We start from the raw sequence: 17,610 nt of genomic DNA on the forward strand, positions 1-17,610 counted from the left end.
TTACACAGCGTAAAAAAACCTATTGGTCTATTGATCTATTGGAGCAAACTTATGTGTCTCCGACGATTTTTGGGCCGCTGATTCCGAATCCGGGCTCAGACAGAACTGCTCCAGCACGTCACGTCCATTTTGAGCTATACCTCTATTTATAGGAACATACGATTTTGGGCTTTCAAGCATGGAATATTTTTTTTACGCTATCAAAAGGTAAATTAGTCAACTAACATGTACATTAACGACTAATGCACAATATTTCGTTTTACAAAATCGAATTTGAAAGTTTAAAGCAATTTATGTTAGGTACGATATTTCCCATACAAGTCACCAAAAGTTGCATTCAAGTTTACTTACTAACATAAAATGCTTAAATCTATCAAACTTGAATTAATAAAACGTAGTATTTGGCATGAGTCGTTAATTCAGATGTTAATTGATCAATTTACGCTTTGAATGCTTAAAAAAATATTTCTAAGCCTAATGGCTTGCAATCAAAAAAGCCCAAAATCGCATATTTTGCCCTATAAATTGAGGTATAGCTCAAAACTGTGAGGTTCATCTTCTTCTTTTTTATGGCTCGACGTCCCTACTGGGACTTGGCCTGCTTCGCTTCACCTTGCTGTTCTTCGAGCACTTCCACAGTTATTAAGTAAAGGGCTTTCTTTGCCTGCAATTGCATGAATTTGTATATTGTGAGGCAAGTACAATGATACACTATGCCCAGGAAGTCGAGAAATTTTGCCCGACCGGAACGGGAATCGAACCCGCCGTCTCCGGATGAACGATCCATAGCCTTTAACCACTAAGCTAACTGGAGACCCTACTGTGACGTGCTGGAGCAATTCTGAACCCGGATCCAGATTCAGCGGCCCAAAAACCGTCGGAGACACATAAGTTTGCTCTTGAGACAAAAAAAAAATGTTGCGCTGTGTTATTAATTATTCCTATTGCAGATTACACCCCAAATTGGACTATCACACTTATTTGTATGCCTAAAAAGTGTGATGAAAGTGCACATTTGTCTTGGATCGCCTCGACATCTTCGGTGCACTTATTCCTTGATTTACAAGGAATAAGTTCACCGAAGACCTCAACTCGATCCGACAGTCTAATTTGGGGTGCCGTCAGCAATATATGAATTAATAATGAGTAATGATCGAGAAAAAATCTTGAAGATAATTATACGATTATTTTTGGATTATCCCTTTTTGCCTTTCTCGTACACTAAGTGTACTGAAAGGCTATATGTTTACTCAAAAAACGAATTTTCGATTGAAGGCTCGGATGGTCAAGTCACATATATGTACTAATCAACTCAGTTTAATGAATTGAGATAATGTGTGCATGTATGTGTGTATGTATGTATGTCTGTGCGCAGAAATAGTTCACTTTTAAGGCACTTCCCATTGGCCAATTTTTTGTATTGATATTCATATGTTCATAACCAGCACTAGAGCAAGAAACGGGTTTGAAAATCCGTTTCCCATCCTTCCAAATTTCATAGCACAGTGTAAGTGGACACTGGAACCACTATCAAGGTAGAATCTCTTTTTTTGTAATATAGGTATATGAAGATATCGCATTACAGTTAACATTATCCAAATAGAATTTGGATGCGTTCAGAACAGTTGATGTACTTAAGATCAGAGATAAGGTTAATTTACGGGAAAGAAGCAGCGAGGTAAGTTATATATTTCGACCAAATTTTATACTCACATAGGCTCCTACAACAATATGTTTTATCTACAGTTATGTTCATAAAAATAGCAGTGAAAGCCGTCTTCCAGACAAAATGGCCAACTTTGGCATACTGTAACTTTGTTCTCCTATAAGCGATTGAGCTGAAAATTTGACAGCGAACTACAAATATATATGGTGAATATTGTTATAGCAAAATTTGAGAATTTTCGAGGCACGTAGAAAAAGTTAAACACTATGTGAAATTGTTCAAAATAATAGCAGTGTAAATAAATTGAAATGTAGCTTTACCTTGAAGGAGCAAGAAATATTTTCGCACGCTATTCGAACAGTTTCCGCCTTGATTACAAGTTAATGTTTAAATTTAAGATTTTTAAAATTGTTTACTGAATTAAAAAAACAGAACAAACACTGCTATTATTTTGATCAATTTCACATAGTGTTTAACTTTTTTCCACGTGCTTCACAAATTCTCAGATTTTGCTATAACAATACTCACCATATTTGTAGTTCGCTGTCAAATTTTCAACTCAATCGCTCATAGGAGAACAAAGTATCAGCATGCCAAAGTTGGCCATTATGTATGGAAAACGGCTTTCACTGCTATTTTTATGAACACAGCTGTATATATGAATTCAATGACTGTCGAAGAGTACCCGAAATCACTCTGGAGCCGGGTTGCGAAATATCGATAAAATGTCATTTGTGTATTTGCCATTATCATTGCCGCTGAGAAATGTTTATCGACGATATCGTTATTTAGCTAGCCAGAATAATTGATGATTTGTGTACACCTACAGAAATAAGCAATAGAAATGATAGAATTGAAAAATGTCATGACATTTTACCCATGTCATATCTGTGACATTTTTCATCCCTGACCTGGATTGGATGCAATCGAATCCACAAACGTAATATTTGAAAAGACACGTACACCGTCTTCAGCCAGCAGCTGTACAGACTAGACAACGGATCATGCACCAGTGGATACGGAGAAAAGACTATTCTCGCGAAAAGATTCATCAACCGGAGCGGGATACGAACCCTCACCCCATAGCATGGTGCGATTAGAAGCTTGGTGGCCCTCGTAGCCATGCGACGAGGCTCCACAAATGACATACTGGAGAACTATGAATGATTCTTGCTTACACAGATTCATGCCACTATGTGTTGGCTTTTTTACGGGTCTCCAAAAACCCAATAGAGTGAAGGTCATGAAGCGTCATCAGTCTGTGCCATATTTTTCTCAAGATGTGTATTGCTAATTGAGAGAAAACTTTCCGTTTTGCGATAGATCAGGGTATAACAAAAAGCTACCGCAGCTGTCAAAGTACAGATTTTCTCATAGGTATCATCGATTGACCCTAGCGATGCCTTAGATACGACGCCAACGATCATTGTTTGTTGTTGGTTTTTAAAGCATTTTACTTAACTAACAATCACAAGCCACAAAGCAGCATGCATGCTGAATTGATGCTTTTTGATAGTAATGATAGCTGCACTTAAATTATGCTGTGCATATGACTGTACAAATGCTTTTTCAATTGAAAAAGTATCCAATGTTCAAGCTTTCGTATCGGTATTAACAATGATAATTTAAATACTTTTCAAGAGTTTAATAATATTTCTATTCGACTTGCAGTAAATCCTTTACAAAGTAGTTTAACAAGACCTTTCTCTGCTTCTTGTTAAGTTGATGTATAAAATAGCACTCGAAGTGAATTTTATGTGTTATTCAAAAATTTTATGAATATCGCACGAATAACTCAAAGTGATATGATATCTGTTTTTGTTCTTGTCGAAATATCTGAAAATTTCTACACAAGAACAAATTTAGCTCTTCTGCACGCAATGGAATACAACGTTAGTGAACGTTAGTGAAATGCCATGTGTTCGTTTCTGAGCTATGGAAATGAAGAACTGCATGCTGTTATTCCCATCATATTCACAACAGTGAGCCACAGTTTAGTGATTAGTATCGTCGCCTGTGATTCCTAAGGTCTTAGGTTCGATGCTGGATGTAGGCATTTTTTTCATTTTTTCAAGAAAAAGGTCGACGAATCTTGCGTGATATTGATTTGATCTTGTAATATCCTTACGAGCTATTATTGAGCAATTCACTATACTAGATTTTGCTATTATTTCTGATCTTTTACCTCCCCAAGTAAGGCATGGTACACAAATTACGTAACGCTAAAATCGGCCATTTCAGACCCCCTTCCCCCCCTATGTAACGCTTTTTGTATGAAACTCCAAAAATTTTTGTATGGATCGTAACGCAACGCTGGACTCCCCCCCTCCCCCTATAGCGTTACGTAATTTGTGTACAATGCCTAATAATGAATGCTGAACAGTGAGAGTATTAGCTGAACAATAGCTGGTTAATGGTGTCAATGACTGAACACAATGACATCTGAATATTGGTCTGGAATATGGTTTGTTCAACCTCTTCAATCAGCAATACATGGATGGCTAAATATCAAGATGAATAGAGTATCATCCATCTGGTAACCAGCTTTAAAGCATACACCAACATGCAGAGTTAATCTTCTGTTGTTCAACCTGTAGTCAAATATTTTTTGACAGCATGTTTTCGTGAAGTCCACATCGCTTCTTCAGCTTCAATACAGACTTAGTTCAACTTATGTTCTTGACAATTCAGACACAACAAGTAATGCAATACGAGAATATGTATACAATTTTGTGTGGTGTAGGTGCTAAGGCGAGTGACTATGAATCAGGAGGTCCGAGTTAAATTCCCAGTTTTCCAACAGATTATTTCATACATTCCTAGACCAATTACCATTAGCTGCAGTACAAATAGGCTCACGAAAATGTTCTTATTTTATTTTACACAATTAATAAATTTCATTGATTACTGATTAAGCGCATATTAAGCCTTAAATCAGCTTTCCAATGAACCTCAAATCAGCTAAAGGTTGAATAAAATCACAACAATTAGATGTTTAGGAGCTGAATAAAGGATTGTACCGTAAACTGGGGTGTAGTTGATCAGTGGGGTGAACCTGATCACTCAATTAACCACGGATATAGACTTTCAAAAAAGTTACCATTACATTTTAATGTTACATCATAGGATTGCGAATGGTTGAAATATAATTGTTGCTTCCTTTAAAGTCTATATCCGCGGGTAATTGAGTGATCAGGTTCACCCCACTGATCAACTACACAGATCGAAAAAAGAGTGTAAAATTCTATGACATATGATGCACATAATTGGAGCGTGGGATATCACAAAAGTTTACATGACATATCATGTAAAATTCATGAAATATCATGTAAACTTCCATTATATGTCATGTAATTCAGCATGACTCTGAGTTTTTACATGACATATAACGTAAATTTACATGATATATCATGTAAACCATCATAACACTAAGTTTACATTACCAAAATTAAGTTTACATGACGTGTAAATGTCCTTATTTTTATCTGTGTACACCCCAGTTTACGGTACCTCTTGTGCTCAGCTTTTGTTCAAATGAAGGCTGATTTGAAATAGTTGGAGAAACGTTTGTACAGCATCAAATTGTTATCTGGGTCTTATCTCAATCAAACCAATATCAGTTTTTGTTCTTTAGTAATTCAATCAATAATAACGGTATATGCTATTCATTAGATTTTTCCAGCTACTTAGACCGTTGGCAATGCTGTTTTATTTTGTATGGCGAGTTTTAAAATTTTTAAAACTCGCCATACAAAATAAAACAGCATTGCTAACGGCCTTAGAGTACAGGATGAAAACAAGTATGTTTGACTGAACAGCAGCTGAAATAATATGTTGTTCAGTTGTTAACCATAATGGTCTGTACTAATACTGAATAGGAATAGAGGTGTGATCATTGTTGAACCACGGGAAGTTTATGTACTGATTCAAGTGCTTCAATTCACCGTCTCTAGGATGGCGCAGAAAGGAAGGCATGCGGCTGGCAATCGACGGGTCACGAATTTCAATTTTGAATTAGGTAAATGTGTGTAGATATTTTTTTATAATAGATGTTCATAACATATATGCCAAACACAAACTACGTGGAAATTGATAAATTTTCAAATTTATTTATTTTTAATCATTTTTGCTCAAGCTTAATAACGGCTTTACGCCTTGAAACGCCACCGAAATCCTCCTGACACTTCATTGACAGTTTCCCTAAACCCCTCTGGAAGCCCGTATGACTCCTATTTCCTTCAGGATTGCGTCCAAAAATCTCTTGGCAAACTCCTTCTGGATTCCTTAGAGGTATTTGCTATGCAATGCGTTGAAGAATATTCTCGGGAATCTTTCTATGGAATCCCACAGTGAATCCCTTCAAAAACCTTCTAGGGGACAGCGAAAGAAATTCCATGAGGATTTCTATATGAGTTTTCTAACGAATCCCATGAGGAATTCCCTAAGATATCCTGTAAATGGTCGGGGTTCTGCTAAACCGAACTAAAGACCATTTTTTGAAAAATTGAGTTTTCTTAACCATTAAGTGAAGAAAATGATGATCTTCCTTCCATGTAAAAACCCAGTAATTCTGACAGCTCTTCGTGGAGTAAATTCCAAATTTCTGTTTGGCGGAACATAAAAAACATCATTTTGCATCCAACCAGAGTGAACTGTAAACCATTCGATAGAATCAGCGAAATATTTTAGTTTTGGTCCAGGTGATGAACATTTCAAGTTCTCCTCATCGCCGTCAGATTTTTAACTTCTAACCGACTCATAGAAACAATCTGTGAGAGAAATGAACACGTTATTAGAAATATGGGTGTTGGAGGAACCAATTATATATCGATGGCGCAGATCGCCATTTTTCCAAATCACATTCAGCCAGACCGAACCAAGTGCACAGTATTTTAGAATCAATTTATTCTCAACAATACAAAAACCAACTGGTTTTCAATACCATCGTTATGTCGATACACCTTATACTTGTAATTTAACACAGGAGCCGTCATTGAACAACAAGCCTAATTAGATTAATAAAGCTTGAAAAAAATCAAACACTTGGTTCGCTTTGGCTGATCGAAAAATGGCGTTTTCACGAAAACCATCCTTGAGAAGAATGTTTATAACTTGATTCAGACTTAACGACCAACCTTCATCAAGGTAATATGACCTAGAAGTAACGCGCTTGGTTATCACTCAGATGATCCAAGTTCGAATCTCTTTCATATTTTTGAAAACTTTTTTGTACTTAGTGCACTTTGGCAGAACATTTTCATGGTTTGCTTCGACCAGCATAAATTTGAAGTACACAAATTGCTCCACATTCATATCTCAGGACCTCAGGGTATGCAAGGACATCGTTTGACATAATCATTCTTGCTCTGTGCCTCCACATGCACCGCTTATGAAGAAATAGCATGGATGGAAAAAGCTGAGCTGGGAGGGCTTCCGCCGTTCATATTTCAAACTATTTTGAGACCTTCGTGCTACCATACTATACGCGTCCTTTTTTATTCATGTAAAGGATTGTGAATGATATCGATTTCAACTTGATAGACGATGAAAAATCGAGATTTTTTTCACTGTCCAACTGGTTTTACCTAAAACAAAAAAACACATTCAGCCAAACTGAACTATAAACCATTTTCTAATGTTTTTGATCAGCCAGAGTGAACTGAGTGCAAAGTGCCAAGAAATAAAATGTAATTATATCAGTGATTCCAAATAATTTATATGTATTCTTCATTTCTGATGGTTAATGAAGGCTTGTAAGTTACATGTGTGCGGAAAAGTTTCAAATAATCTCCGCTGTTGTTTATTTGTGAGTGGTTGAACTTTAAGCTCAATTATCTCGGTTTTATCTTTTTGGCGCTTAGTTCGGTTTAGCAGAACCGCGGCCAAATGTAAAAGATTCGCTGGAAAAAACCTTGAAGATATTCCTCGGGAATGCTTCGCGGCTTGCATTATGGAATTCTTTGAGAAATTTCTCAGGAATCCCTTGACGAATTCATTCGGAATTCCCTCAGGAATCTCATGCAGAGTTTCTTTGGTAACACCTTTCGAAATATATTTGGAATTTCCTTGATGCATGTCCTCAGTTATCTCTCGAGGATTTTCTTGAGAGATTCCCTTGGAAATTCTTATATGAATTCCTTGAGGGATGCCTTGATGAATTCTTCCAGAAACCCAAACACTTTGAAATTTCTCTCTGATTTACCCTAAGGCGTTTCCTCAGGAATTCCTTACGGGGTTTTTCAGATATCCCTTGATGAATTTCCCCAGGAATCCCTTGAAAAATTTCTTCAGGAAAACAATGAGCAGTGCTCTCAGGAATTCATTGTAGAATTCCCTTAGAAAATCCTAGAGAAATTTCCTCAGGATTTTTTTCGCTGGATTCACTCGAAAATTTCTTGGGGAATTCCATTAAAAACCTCTTGAGAAGTTCCCTCAGGAATCCTTTGAGGCATAACTTCAGAAATCCCTTGAGAAAGTATTCCCGAAATGTCTTGACAAATTTTCTCAGGTATCCCTTGTGAAATTCTCTCCAGAACCCTTCGGGAGATTCCCTCAGCCATCCCTAGAGGACTTCCTCTCAAAATCTCTCAGGAATCGATCAGGAATCCCGAAAGGAATTCTCCATGGAATTCCCTGAAGAATGCTTGAAGAATTTCATGATGAATCTCCTGTGGAGTCCCTTGGACTTTCGGGAATTTATTGAGGATTTTTTTCAGGAATTCTTGGGGGAAATCCCTCGGGGAACCCTTGAGCAACGGCCTTCGGAAATCTGTCTAAAACCCCTTCAGGAGTCTCCAAGAGATCCTTTTCAATATCTTTTTAATTGCCTTTCTAGTGGCCGTAGAAACGATTTTCTCTGTAATTTCCTTTAAGTATCGGTATAGAAAATCATCTATGAATTCGCTTTGGGATTCTAAAAGGAATGCTACTAGTAGCTGCCTTTAAAATCCTTCTTGAATTCTTCTTTATATTTCTGTAATCTGACGTTAGCTAAGCCTAGAAGCGTTAAAGCCTTATCCTATTTCCATTGTCTAGTGTAAGTTCTGTTCGGTCTAAACAGCCTCGGCCGGAAGACGGCGCGTAGTGTATTTTAATGAACTACTCGAGCACCTACCGATCTTCATAACCAGTCCGTGAGGCTTCTCGTCAGATTTTATCTGAAGTTCAGCCCAATAGAAGCCTCACCATGCTCCAACGAGACCTGCAACCTCTGGCCGCTGAGCTGAGAGTCATACACCGCCCGAGCTGCACGGCGAGACCTATAGCATTCTCGCGCCCCATCGTCATCGCTGTCGCAAGTTCCCACCATGCAGTAATGCATCGAGTTTGAGACCCACAGCTCTCGGCGAACGAGCACGCGACCGATCAGTTGCCGTTTACCTACGGTCGGATTCGGTCGAACTTACAACAAGCGCCGGAGTTGCAGCAGCGGTGTGTGCCTCAACCAAACCAAAACCGCGCAGCCATTGGTTGGCACATGCACATGGTTGGTGCTGACGGTCTTCTCTCTCGATCTCGGCGCGCTCACGCCGGTGGATAGCACCACCGTTTTGTTGATAGATTGTAAAGTCGAGTGAAGTGCACCCGCGTGGGAATTTCGAACGCTACCGTTGCAAACGCACGCGATCGTGTGTGAAAATTCGGACGGAAGGTTTTCCTTTGGGGGTGCAGTTTAATTTGGATTTGGTGCTACCTGACGTGGAATAGACCGTTGTGATTGAGACCTCTGTAGTTGTTGGTTCCCGCGAGTGCAATTAATTATTCAGTTTTTGTTTTTTCGCTTTAGACGCGTCTGTTTTCACACTCCATTAGCGTTTGATTGATCAATTTATTTCCACACACAGCGATCGATCAGAGACCGTCTGTCTGCGGTAGTAAATTTGCTACATACCTACTTCCTTCGCGAGTGGTGCAACGTTTTGGTGTTTGCTTCTTTTCCTCTGTTTGGTAATTTTCAGCAACAGTTTTGTCCTTGAAAGTGTTTCCAGTTGAATATTCATGAAATTGTGGCGAAGCGTCCGCAACAGTTGAGCGTGTTTGTTTCCAAGTGCTAACAGTGAACCAAAGTGCGCACGATCGAAAATATGGTGAACAAACAATACAACGTTCACAATCCGAAGTTGCACAAGTCCAAGAGTGGACAGAACTCACCACCGCCGGTGCGAAGCTACCCGGAGGTATCCAATCAACCGAATCCTCCGGACATGAGTGGGTCCTTGGAGAACAATCTGAACCATTGCGCGGAACATCGTCCCCAGCATCTTCACCTGAACCGTCCCCACCAGCCGCATCCCCATCGCGTCCAGCAGTCCCAAATGCAACAGAACAACTTGGATTTGGATGTTCGCCGCCGTGCCGGCGGTGGTGGTGGTTCCAACACTCCGTCCGAGGAAGACTTTGGCGAGGACGGTGTCTACGGAAGAAACATCACCTATTACAGTGAAACCGCTCATCAGCAGCTCGCTGCCGCTGATGGAGCTGCAGCCGGTTGCGAAAGCCAAACGGGCGGTGCTACCGGCGAACGGCTCTGCGTGAAGGATCTGACTATCAATGACATTGGCCGATTTCAGTACATCTTGCAAATGGATCGTGAAGTGGTAAGTAGAAAGCGCCGTACACAAAATTACTTTCGTCCGCGTTTCGATCGATGAGGATGGGTGAGAAGAACAGCTACCACGCTGCTGAGGGTTGTTGTTGAGATGGGATTTAATTGAATCAAAGCAGAGTGTAATGATCGCGACGAAAGCACAGCATCGTGATCTTGACTTTGCATACCGAGAGTGTTGCGGAATGAAGCTTGAAGGACGCAATTTGAAATGGTTTTGGGGGTTGAGACGAGTAATTGGGTGACTTTTTGCCCAGAAGCTTTTCACTGGGCACGTGCGTAGAATGGATGATTTGTGCGAATTGAGCTCACAATGCAGTTGGCGAAGAGTGAAAATTCGCGTATTTAAAAAATGGTTGATTCTCGATAATTGAAAACGGTTGATACATTTTGGCTAAGATCATTGACTCATGGCATTATTTATCTTTCTATTGATATACACAAGCCCGAGAACCTGCATAGTGTTCTTTGTAACTTTGAGCTTCCTCACCCAATTGACCAAACTTGCGTTTGTATTTCTCACGAAAGCTACAAAGATGAATGTACCCATGTGAATGGACAGACCTCTCGTTTAGTATCACATGGACGTAACTGCAACGATTGATTTTCTCTTTAGTTTGCAATTTTTTGCGACAAATCACCCAAGCAACCCAAGTAACATTAGTGTTGTAGAGTTTTTTTTTTTACTTTTTCGTTTATTTGGACGGCTCGGGCGCCACATTAGTGTTGTAGATGCTTTGAGAACCGTTATGGATCCTAATGCCGTTTACTTTGGTTTTATTACAGTTTAAAGAGCCTTTTCTAGTCTATTTGATTAAAAATGTTGCTTGTGCAGTTTCGGTTAAAATTCATCTTGTTACCTACATCGAGAGATCATCCGAACACTGCACACTGCGTCAAATCAATAATTAAGGAGGAAAAAAATATGTTTACCATGAAGATGAGGTTAAAAGTCTTCGGCAATATTGTTACTTTTAATATAACCATTAATTTGACGTATCTGAAAATTAGGGTGGTCCCGCAAAATATCAAAGCATTTTTTTTCTGTTTTCAAATTAGTTTAAAGCAATGATCTAGAACCAGCTTTCTCAAACTATGGGTCGTGATGCACGAGGCCCATATGAAGTACACTCGTCGGTAAAGAAGTTTGAGAAACTTTACTAAAGACACCAACATTGTAGATCATTTGCATATTGTGCTAGAACAATTTTTAAAAACTGTATGGTAGTGGGTGGATTCAAAAATTCGAATTATTTTTCGTATAGCTTTTTCGTTTCAAATTCTACGTAGTTTGCGTCTTCTACAAAGTTTTCCATCTGATTAAAAAGGTTATTTTCAGGCAAAAATTTTAAAAATCCATCAATGAGATATGTATGTTAATTTTTCTACAAAAAAGACGAAATTTTCGAATACCGTTTTCTTTAATAGGGGGAAAACGGAAGTACAACTCCTGCAGTATTTAAAAGATGTAATTCTTAAAAACTCCTCAATAACTTGCTAACTAGGGGAACTAACGTATTCTCGGCAGTTTTGTTCTCTTCGTCATGGGGAGTTTCTTGAAACCTGTCGGTCTCAGAATTGGCTTCAAATCCTTCCCAACCAAGCTGAGTTATATGCCCAAATTTCAGGCAATTCGGTCCACAAAAACCCCCCATAACGAAGAGAACAAACCTGCTGATAATACCCATCGTCACCCTAATTTGTATTTGTGTTAAGCAATTATGTACAAGAGATATTTTACCGGAATTTCTGTGGGAAATTTTCATCTGGGTTCTGAATGATTTTCAGAACTGTGTATAATGGCAAAAAGTTCCTGCTGAGTATTCTCGCTCATTTCTGTCAAATCCTGTTTTTTAATTGGACCTAAAACCATGTGGGGTGTCCCCCAAAGATATTCTAGGGATTTAAGGGCGGACGGGACGGTCGAGGAAATATCCGCCATTACTCTGTTGCTACTAAGATGGTAATCTCAGATTCTACTTCATATAATGGAACAAAAATCTATCATTGTGTATGCTCACTTGCAGTGCATATGCTGATTGTTTTTCAGCCTCATCTGTGCGATAGAAATCGAGATTACCATCTTCAAAATCGCGAGGCAAATTGTTAGAAAGAGAGGGAAGATAGGAAAAATAACACAGCGTCCCGATTCACCTTAAAAGGAATTTCAATCTGAAGTGTAGTCAGAAGTTTCATTGCGAGCCATCATTTCCAGTCGCTTTATCTAGCAGTCGCGTAAAACAAATTTCTATGCCTAAGTTACACATGAATTTGGTAATGGACCAGCAACTCATCCAGATACTAGAGATACCGATAGAATTTTTTCTTAGAAGCTTTTGCTAAAACCACCCCAGCGACAATTCTATAAATTTTACTAAAAATTTTTCTCGAAGATTACAGCTATAATGATTTTTATTATTCGAGGGGCTCTGTCATTCCGACCAAGTCTATGGAATCTCATGCCACGAGCACAATCGCGAAAAGTTTTAGTTTTTAGTTCACGCGATGCAAATAATATTTTTCTTTTTTGTCCGAGAGCTCTCATCAGGTACGAGAGGGGAATAAATTAATAAAAAACGAAAAAAAAACTATGAAAATAAAAACAAATATTCACTATTGAAAATAATGTTACTTGAAAGCCATTTTTCTATTGAAAAAAGAGTCATGAGCTGCCAAGTTCTTTTCGACCCTTGAATATTTAGGAATTTTTGAAGGACATTACCAACCGCTCCTCCCACCCCCTGGAGACATAAAACTTACATAACTTAATATTGGTATCGGCCTAATTTATTGTATAATCGTTTTCATCCTCTCCCTCTCCTCTTCTTGGCGTAACGTCCTTACTGAGACAAAGCCTGCTTCTCAGCTTAGTATTCTATAAGCACTTCCACAGTTATTAACTGAGAGCTTCCTCTGCCAATGACCATTTTGCATGTGTATATCGTGTGGCAGGCACGAAGATACTCTATGCCCAAGGAAGTCAAGGAAATTTCCTTTACGAAAAGATCCTGGACCGAACGGGAATCGAACCCGTCACCCTCAGCATGGTCATGCTGAATACCCGTGCGTTTACCGCCTCGGCTATATGGGCCCCTAATCGTTTTCATATTAATAGTTATTTGTTGAAATCAACAAAAAAAACGATTTTTTCCCATTCCATTAATAAAGCTATATCCTCTAAAAAGAGGTCCCCCACAACACAGTGGCTCCAGGCCGGTCCCCCATTTGTTTTTTAACTGAAATTTTTGGAAAAATTCTGGACGAACTTTCTACGATAAGTGTAGAATGGATTAAGTGACCAGATATATTTTGCCCTGATGCGGGATACAGTTTTACATAACACAAATTTGAGTTGTTTTGCTTTCGACATAATAAAGGAACTTACATATTTCCGACAGTTTTGTTCTCTTCGTCATGTTTTTTTAAAATCTGTTGAATTCAGAGTTTTTTTATTCTTCAATCACTTAATCTAATTTACAACTCTTTTGTCTTCTAGGGCACTGCGTGAGCGGTTCCAATTAGCACCTGCACTTACGCTTTGTAAGCGCCTAAATGTATTCTATCTAATTCTACTATATCGAACTGGTTGTCTTTTGCGCTGTTGTCACTTTTCCACCCTGTCCATGGTAGAATAGTGAGCAAGAGGATGTAGATGTGTGGCTCTTGTTCCTTCTCCAGTCCGATTGGGGGTCCATAATGAGTTGCCGTTAGCCGATGTCCAAGTTTCCGGGTCCGTTAGAGCATATGCTCAGAAGAGGGTCAGGTGTCAGCCGCTCTCGGGGAGGAGGAGCAACTGACGAAAAATTGCAGGTGCCGGGGCTGGGATCGAAATCATGACCATCCACTTATGAAGTGAACGTGTAGCCACTACGCCACGGGTCCCGGCAAAACTCAGAGTTGGCCTGAAATCCATCCCAATCAAGCTGTGTTATATGCCCAAATTTCAGGTAATTTGGCCCACAAAAAATCCCCATGACTAAGAGAACAAACCTGCCGATAATACCTTAGTCACCCGGTGTCATTAGGCCGAATGGTCATTAGGCCGAATGGTCATTAGGCCGAATGGTCATCAGGCCGAATGGTCATCAGGCCGAATGGTCATTGGGTCTTCTTCTTGCCGTTACGCCCCCACTGAGACAAAGCCTGATTTTCAGCTTAGTGTTATATGAACACTTCCACAGTTATTAACTGAGAGCTTCCTCTGCAAATGACCATTTTGCATGTGTGTATCGTGTAACAGGCACGAAGATACTTTGCTGATGCTTAATCTTCTGATATTTTACCCATGAATTTTTCCTTCTTTTAAATATAGGCTGTTCTTTCTAGTATCATTGCTAAAATAGTTTTTGGTGCTGAAACTGCTGATATTCAATTCATAAATTTTTCCTTCTTTAAAACATAGGCTATTCTTTCTAGTTTCATAGTTAAAGTAGTTTTTGGCAAAAATTGTTGGATAAGGCAAAAACAACGGCTAACTTTCAATTCGTCCTGATGACCATTCGGCCTAATGACCATTCGGCCAAATGACCATTCGGCCTAATGACCCAGCATCCTTTAGAGGCACAAATCTGACGATCGAGGCCTCGAACCAAGCCGCACTTGTTTAGCCTGGCTAAGTTCACTTGCAAAAAGAAGCAGCTTTTTTAAATCGCATTTGTTTACGAATTTTCAAGATTGGTGCTCTTGAAAACGTGAGTAGGGGTCCAAGTCGGCCATTGTGGCAGCCATATTAGTATTCTCTGAAGTTTCTCCTCAACAAATAGAATAGTTAAAATAAGTGTATTATTTTCGGAAAAAGCCAACATTTTATTGATATCTATTGAAGACAAAAAAAAACTAAAAGTTTTAATATTAACACTTTTAACATTTTTCCATTCCATTCACGAAAGCAGGATCGCCCAATTCTAAAAGGAATGAGTTTGGCTAACTCGATCAAAAATGAGCATGTTTCCGTGACTATGATTTGAATCGAAAAATGTTCGAAGTGTTACATCTATTTGTCTGTGGTAAAGCTGGAATAAAGAATATTTGTTGCTTTCACTTGGTTTTACCATTTAAAAGTAGGTGTCAGCCAAAAATAATATAATTAAAAATATTCAAGAACTGGAAACAAAAGTTATTTTTGATGAATCAAAGAGCTTTGGGAGAGAATTATGAAATAAAATATATTTGGAGAAGAGTCCCAAAGCAACTCTATGAAAAAGTGACTCCGCCAAAAAGTGTCGGCGCAGCATAGGCAAAGTGCTGTTGTAAACAAACATAACCTAGCGCTCCTACAATGGGGGAGCATTCGAATTCTTCTATTTAGGGTCTATGTCAATTGGAGAATTAAAATTAATTTTCACTTAAACTTGACAGTTCGATAATTATTTCCTTAGGAGAACTGTCAAGTTTAAGTGTTGAACTGTCAAATTTAAGTAAAAATTAATTTTAATTCACCAATTGACACACACCCTTAAGTCACTACTGGTGGACTGCAGGAAATTCTTCGAAACATTAGAAGCTAAAAATCTGAATCCATATATTTCCTGAGACATTTCCATAGAAGTTCTTTGATCACTTTTGAAAATCCCCGAGAAAATGTAAACCTTCAGAAGTAAAACTAACCAAAATTACGAAACAATTTTAAACCTGGATATTTTTACTATTTAGATTTGTCTGAAGTTTGCTTTTTGAAAGAACAGAAGCAGTTCAACATATCTGTCAAGAAAAAAAACCGATTGCTGAAAACCGGGACAAAATGCGGGATTACAAGCTTGAATCCGGGACGTCAAGTCACTTTATACAAGGTACTATATACTGACGTAATCTTTCACGTCCTCATCTTGAAACTCCTGGTAATTTATAAGCGATGTTTGCAGATAGTTGTCGCTAAAATGTTTGAGAAGTTTCCGGTGAATTATCTTTCTTGGACGAAACGAAGAAGCGTTTACTTATAGAAGTTTATGACAGATGCATTGAAAAAGAACTTAAGAACTGAGTAATGTATCTTTTTGAATCTTTTTCAACTGTGTAAAATAAATTATAACTTGTTGCCTTGATATCGAGTAAATTTAAAATTCATTTGTAGCAGGCTGTGATGTATACAGGGGATAATCAAAATGATCGGGACAGGCAAAACTTTCACTGTTCAAAAAATGTCCAAAAAGCTGTAACATTTCAAAAAGTGCATGTAAAACTCTCAAATTTCCATTGCAACTTGATCAACTAGCTGTGCATCAGTGGTTCAAATTTGGAAAAGATCGGGCTATTCTGCACGAAGTTATAGAGATTCTAGAAAAGGTATAATTATCCGATAACTTTGAGCTGTAATATCTCCGGAATCAATAAACCGAATGCAATTAAATTTTGACCATTCATGACTTATGTATATAATGAGCTATGGATAACTGCTGACTTAACTAAAAATTCTGAACACGGTTGAAAATTAAAACGATCAGATTATTTTTCTAATATAACACCAAACTAGCCAAAACATCAACATCGTTTCAAAATTCAATTTGCTAATTATAGTTCATTTAAATTCCCTCTAATTGACTCGAATATAAATATGTTTTGAAGGAATGTTGTGTTGTTATTAAAAAAAGTTATGTGATGCATATTAAAAATAGACCAAAAAATTAATGAAACTGCTATAGCTTTTTCTCTTATAAATAATTTCAAGTTGATCAAAAATTTTACATTATATAAGTCATAAATGGTCAAATTTGTTGACTCCGGAGGTAAATAGGTTTAAGGATGAGTGAGATAGATCCGAAGTTTAAGCCACAATATTGGGATTCAAAGAGACGCTAGCGGAAATCTTCTGGGATTCTTATGGATAATCTTTAGCTATTTCTCCAGATTTTTTGGGGTTCACTCAATAGGCTCTTGATAGGGCTCCTTCTGGGATGCATTATTTTTTTTCTGGAATTCATTCATGTATTCCTTCTTCCAAGAGCTTCAGATGAATTTTGTCCAAAACCGTTTTTGGAATTTTTCCTTGGGTTTCTTTAGGAATTAACTTAAAAGTATATTTTCTGAATCCTTTACGAATCCATTCTAGGAATCTACTACGATTTCCTTCGGGGAATTTTCCGGGACAACTCAAGCAACACGCAACACGCAAGAGTTACAGCAAAGCAAGTTTTGGTTGTGTTGAAGTTATTGTGACGTAGAATTACAACTAGAATTTGCTCTGCTGTAACTATTGAATGACAAGAATGTTGCTTGGAGAGTTTCTTTTGGAAATTTTCCAGGAGTTCCTCTGAAAATCCTCTATGAATTCCTTGTCGGAATCCTTCAGATTCTCCTTTTGTGAATCTTCCAAAAACACTTTCAAAGAATACTGCAGGAGTTC

General features: G+C 38.3%; 1 protein-coding gene and 1 long non-coding RNA gene across 2 annotated transcripts in view; both read left to right on the forward strand.

Annotated features, from left to right (window-relative positions):
* The window catches only part of LOC134284084 (uncharacterized), an 816,516-nt gene that overhangs the window by 691,415 nt on the left and 107,491 nt on the right, over window positions 1-17,610 (forward strand). The window lies entirely within an intron of this gene.
* Window positions 8,956-10,317, forward strand: LOC115257365 (uncharacterized). Its single transcript, XM_062855265.1, has 2 exons — window positions 8,956-9,152; window positions 9,631-10,317. The coding sequence occupies exon 2, from the start codon at window positions 9,751-9,753 to the stop codon at window positions 10,315-10,317; it is 567 nt and encodes a 188-aa protein (XP_062711249.1). The 5' UTR covers window positions 8,956-9,152; window positions 9,631-9,750.

Source organism: Aedes albopictus, chromosome 3 (genome assembly GCF_035046485.1).
Source record: "Aedes albopictus strain Foshan chromosome 3, AalbF5, whole genome shotgun sequence".
Lineage (NCBI taxonomy): Eukaryota > Metazoa > Arthropoda > Insecta > Diptera > Culicidae > Aedes > Aedes albopictus.

What these genes read in the sequence shown, in the direction of transcription:
- LOC115257365 (XM_062855265.1), top strand. Translation starts at nt 9,751, where the DNA reads ATGGTGAACAAACAATACAACGTTCACAATCCGAAGTTGCACAAGTCC.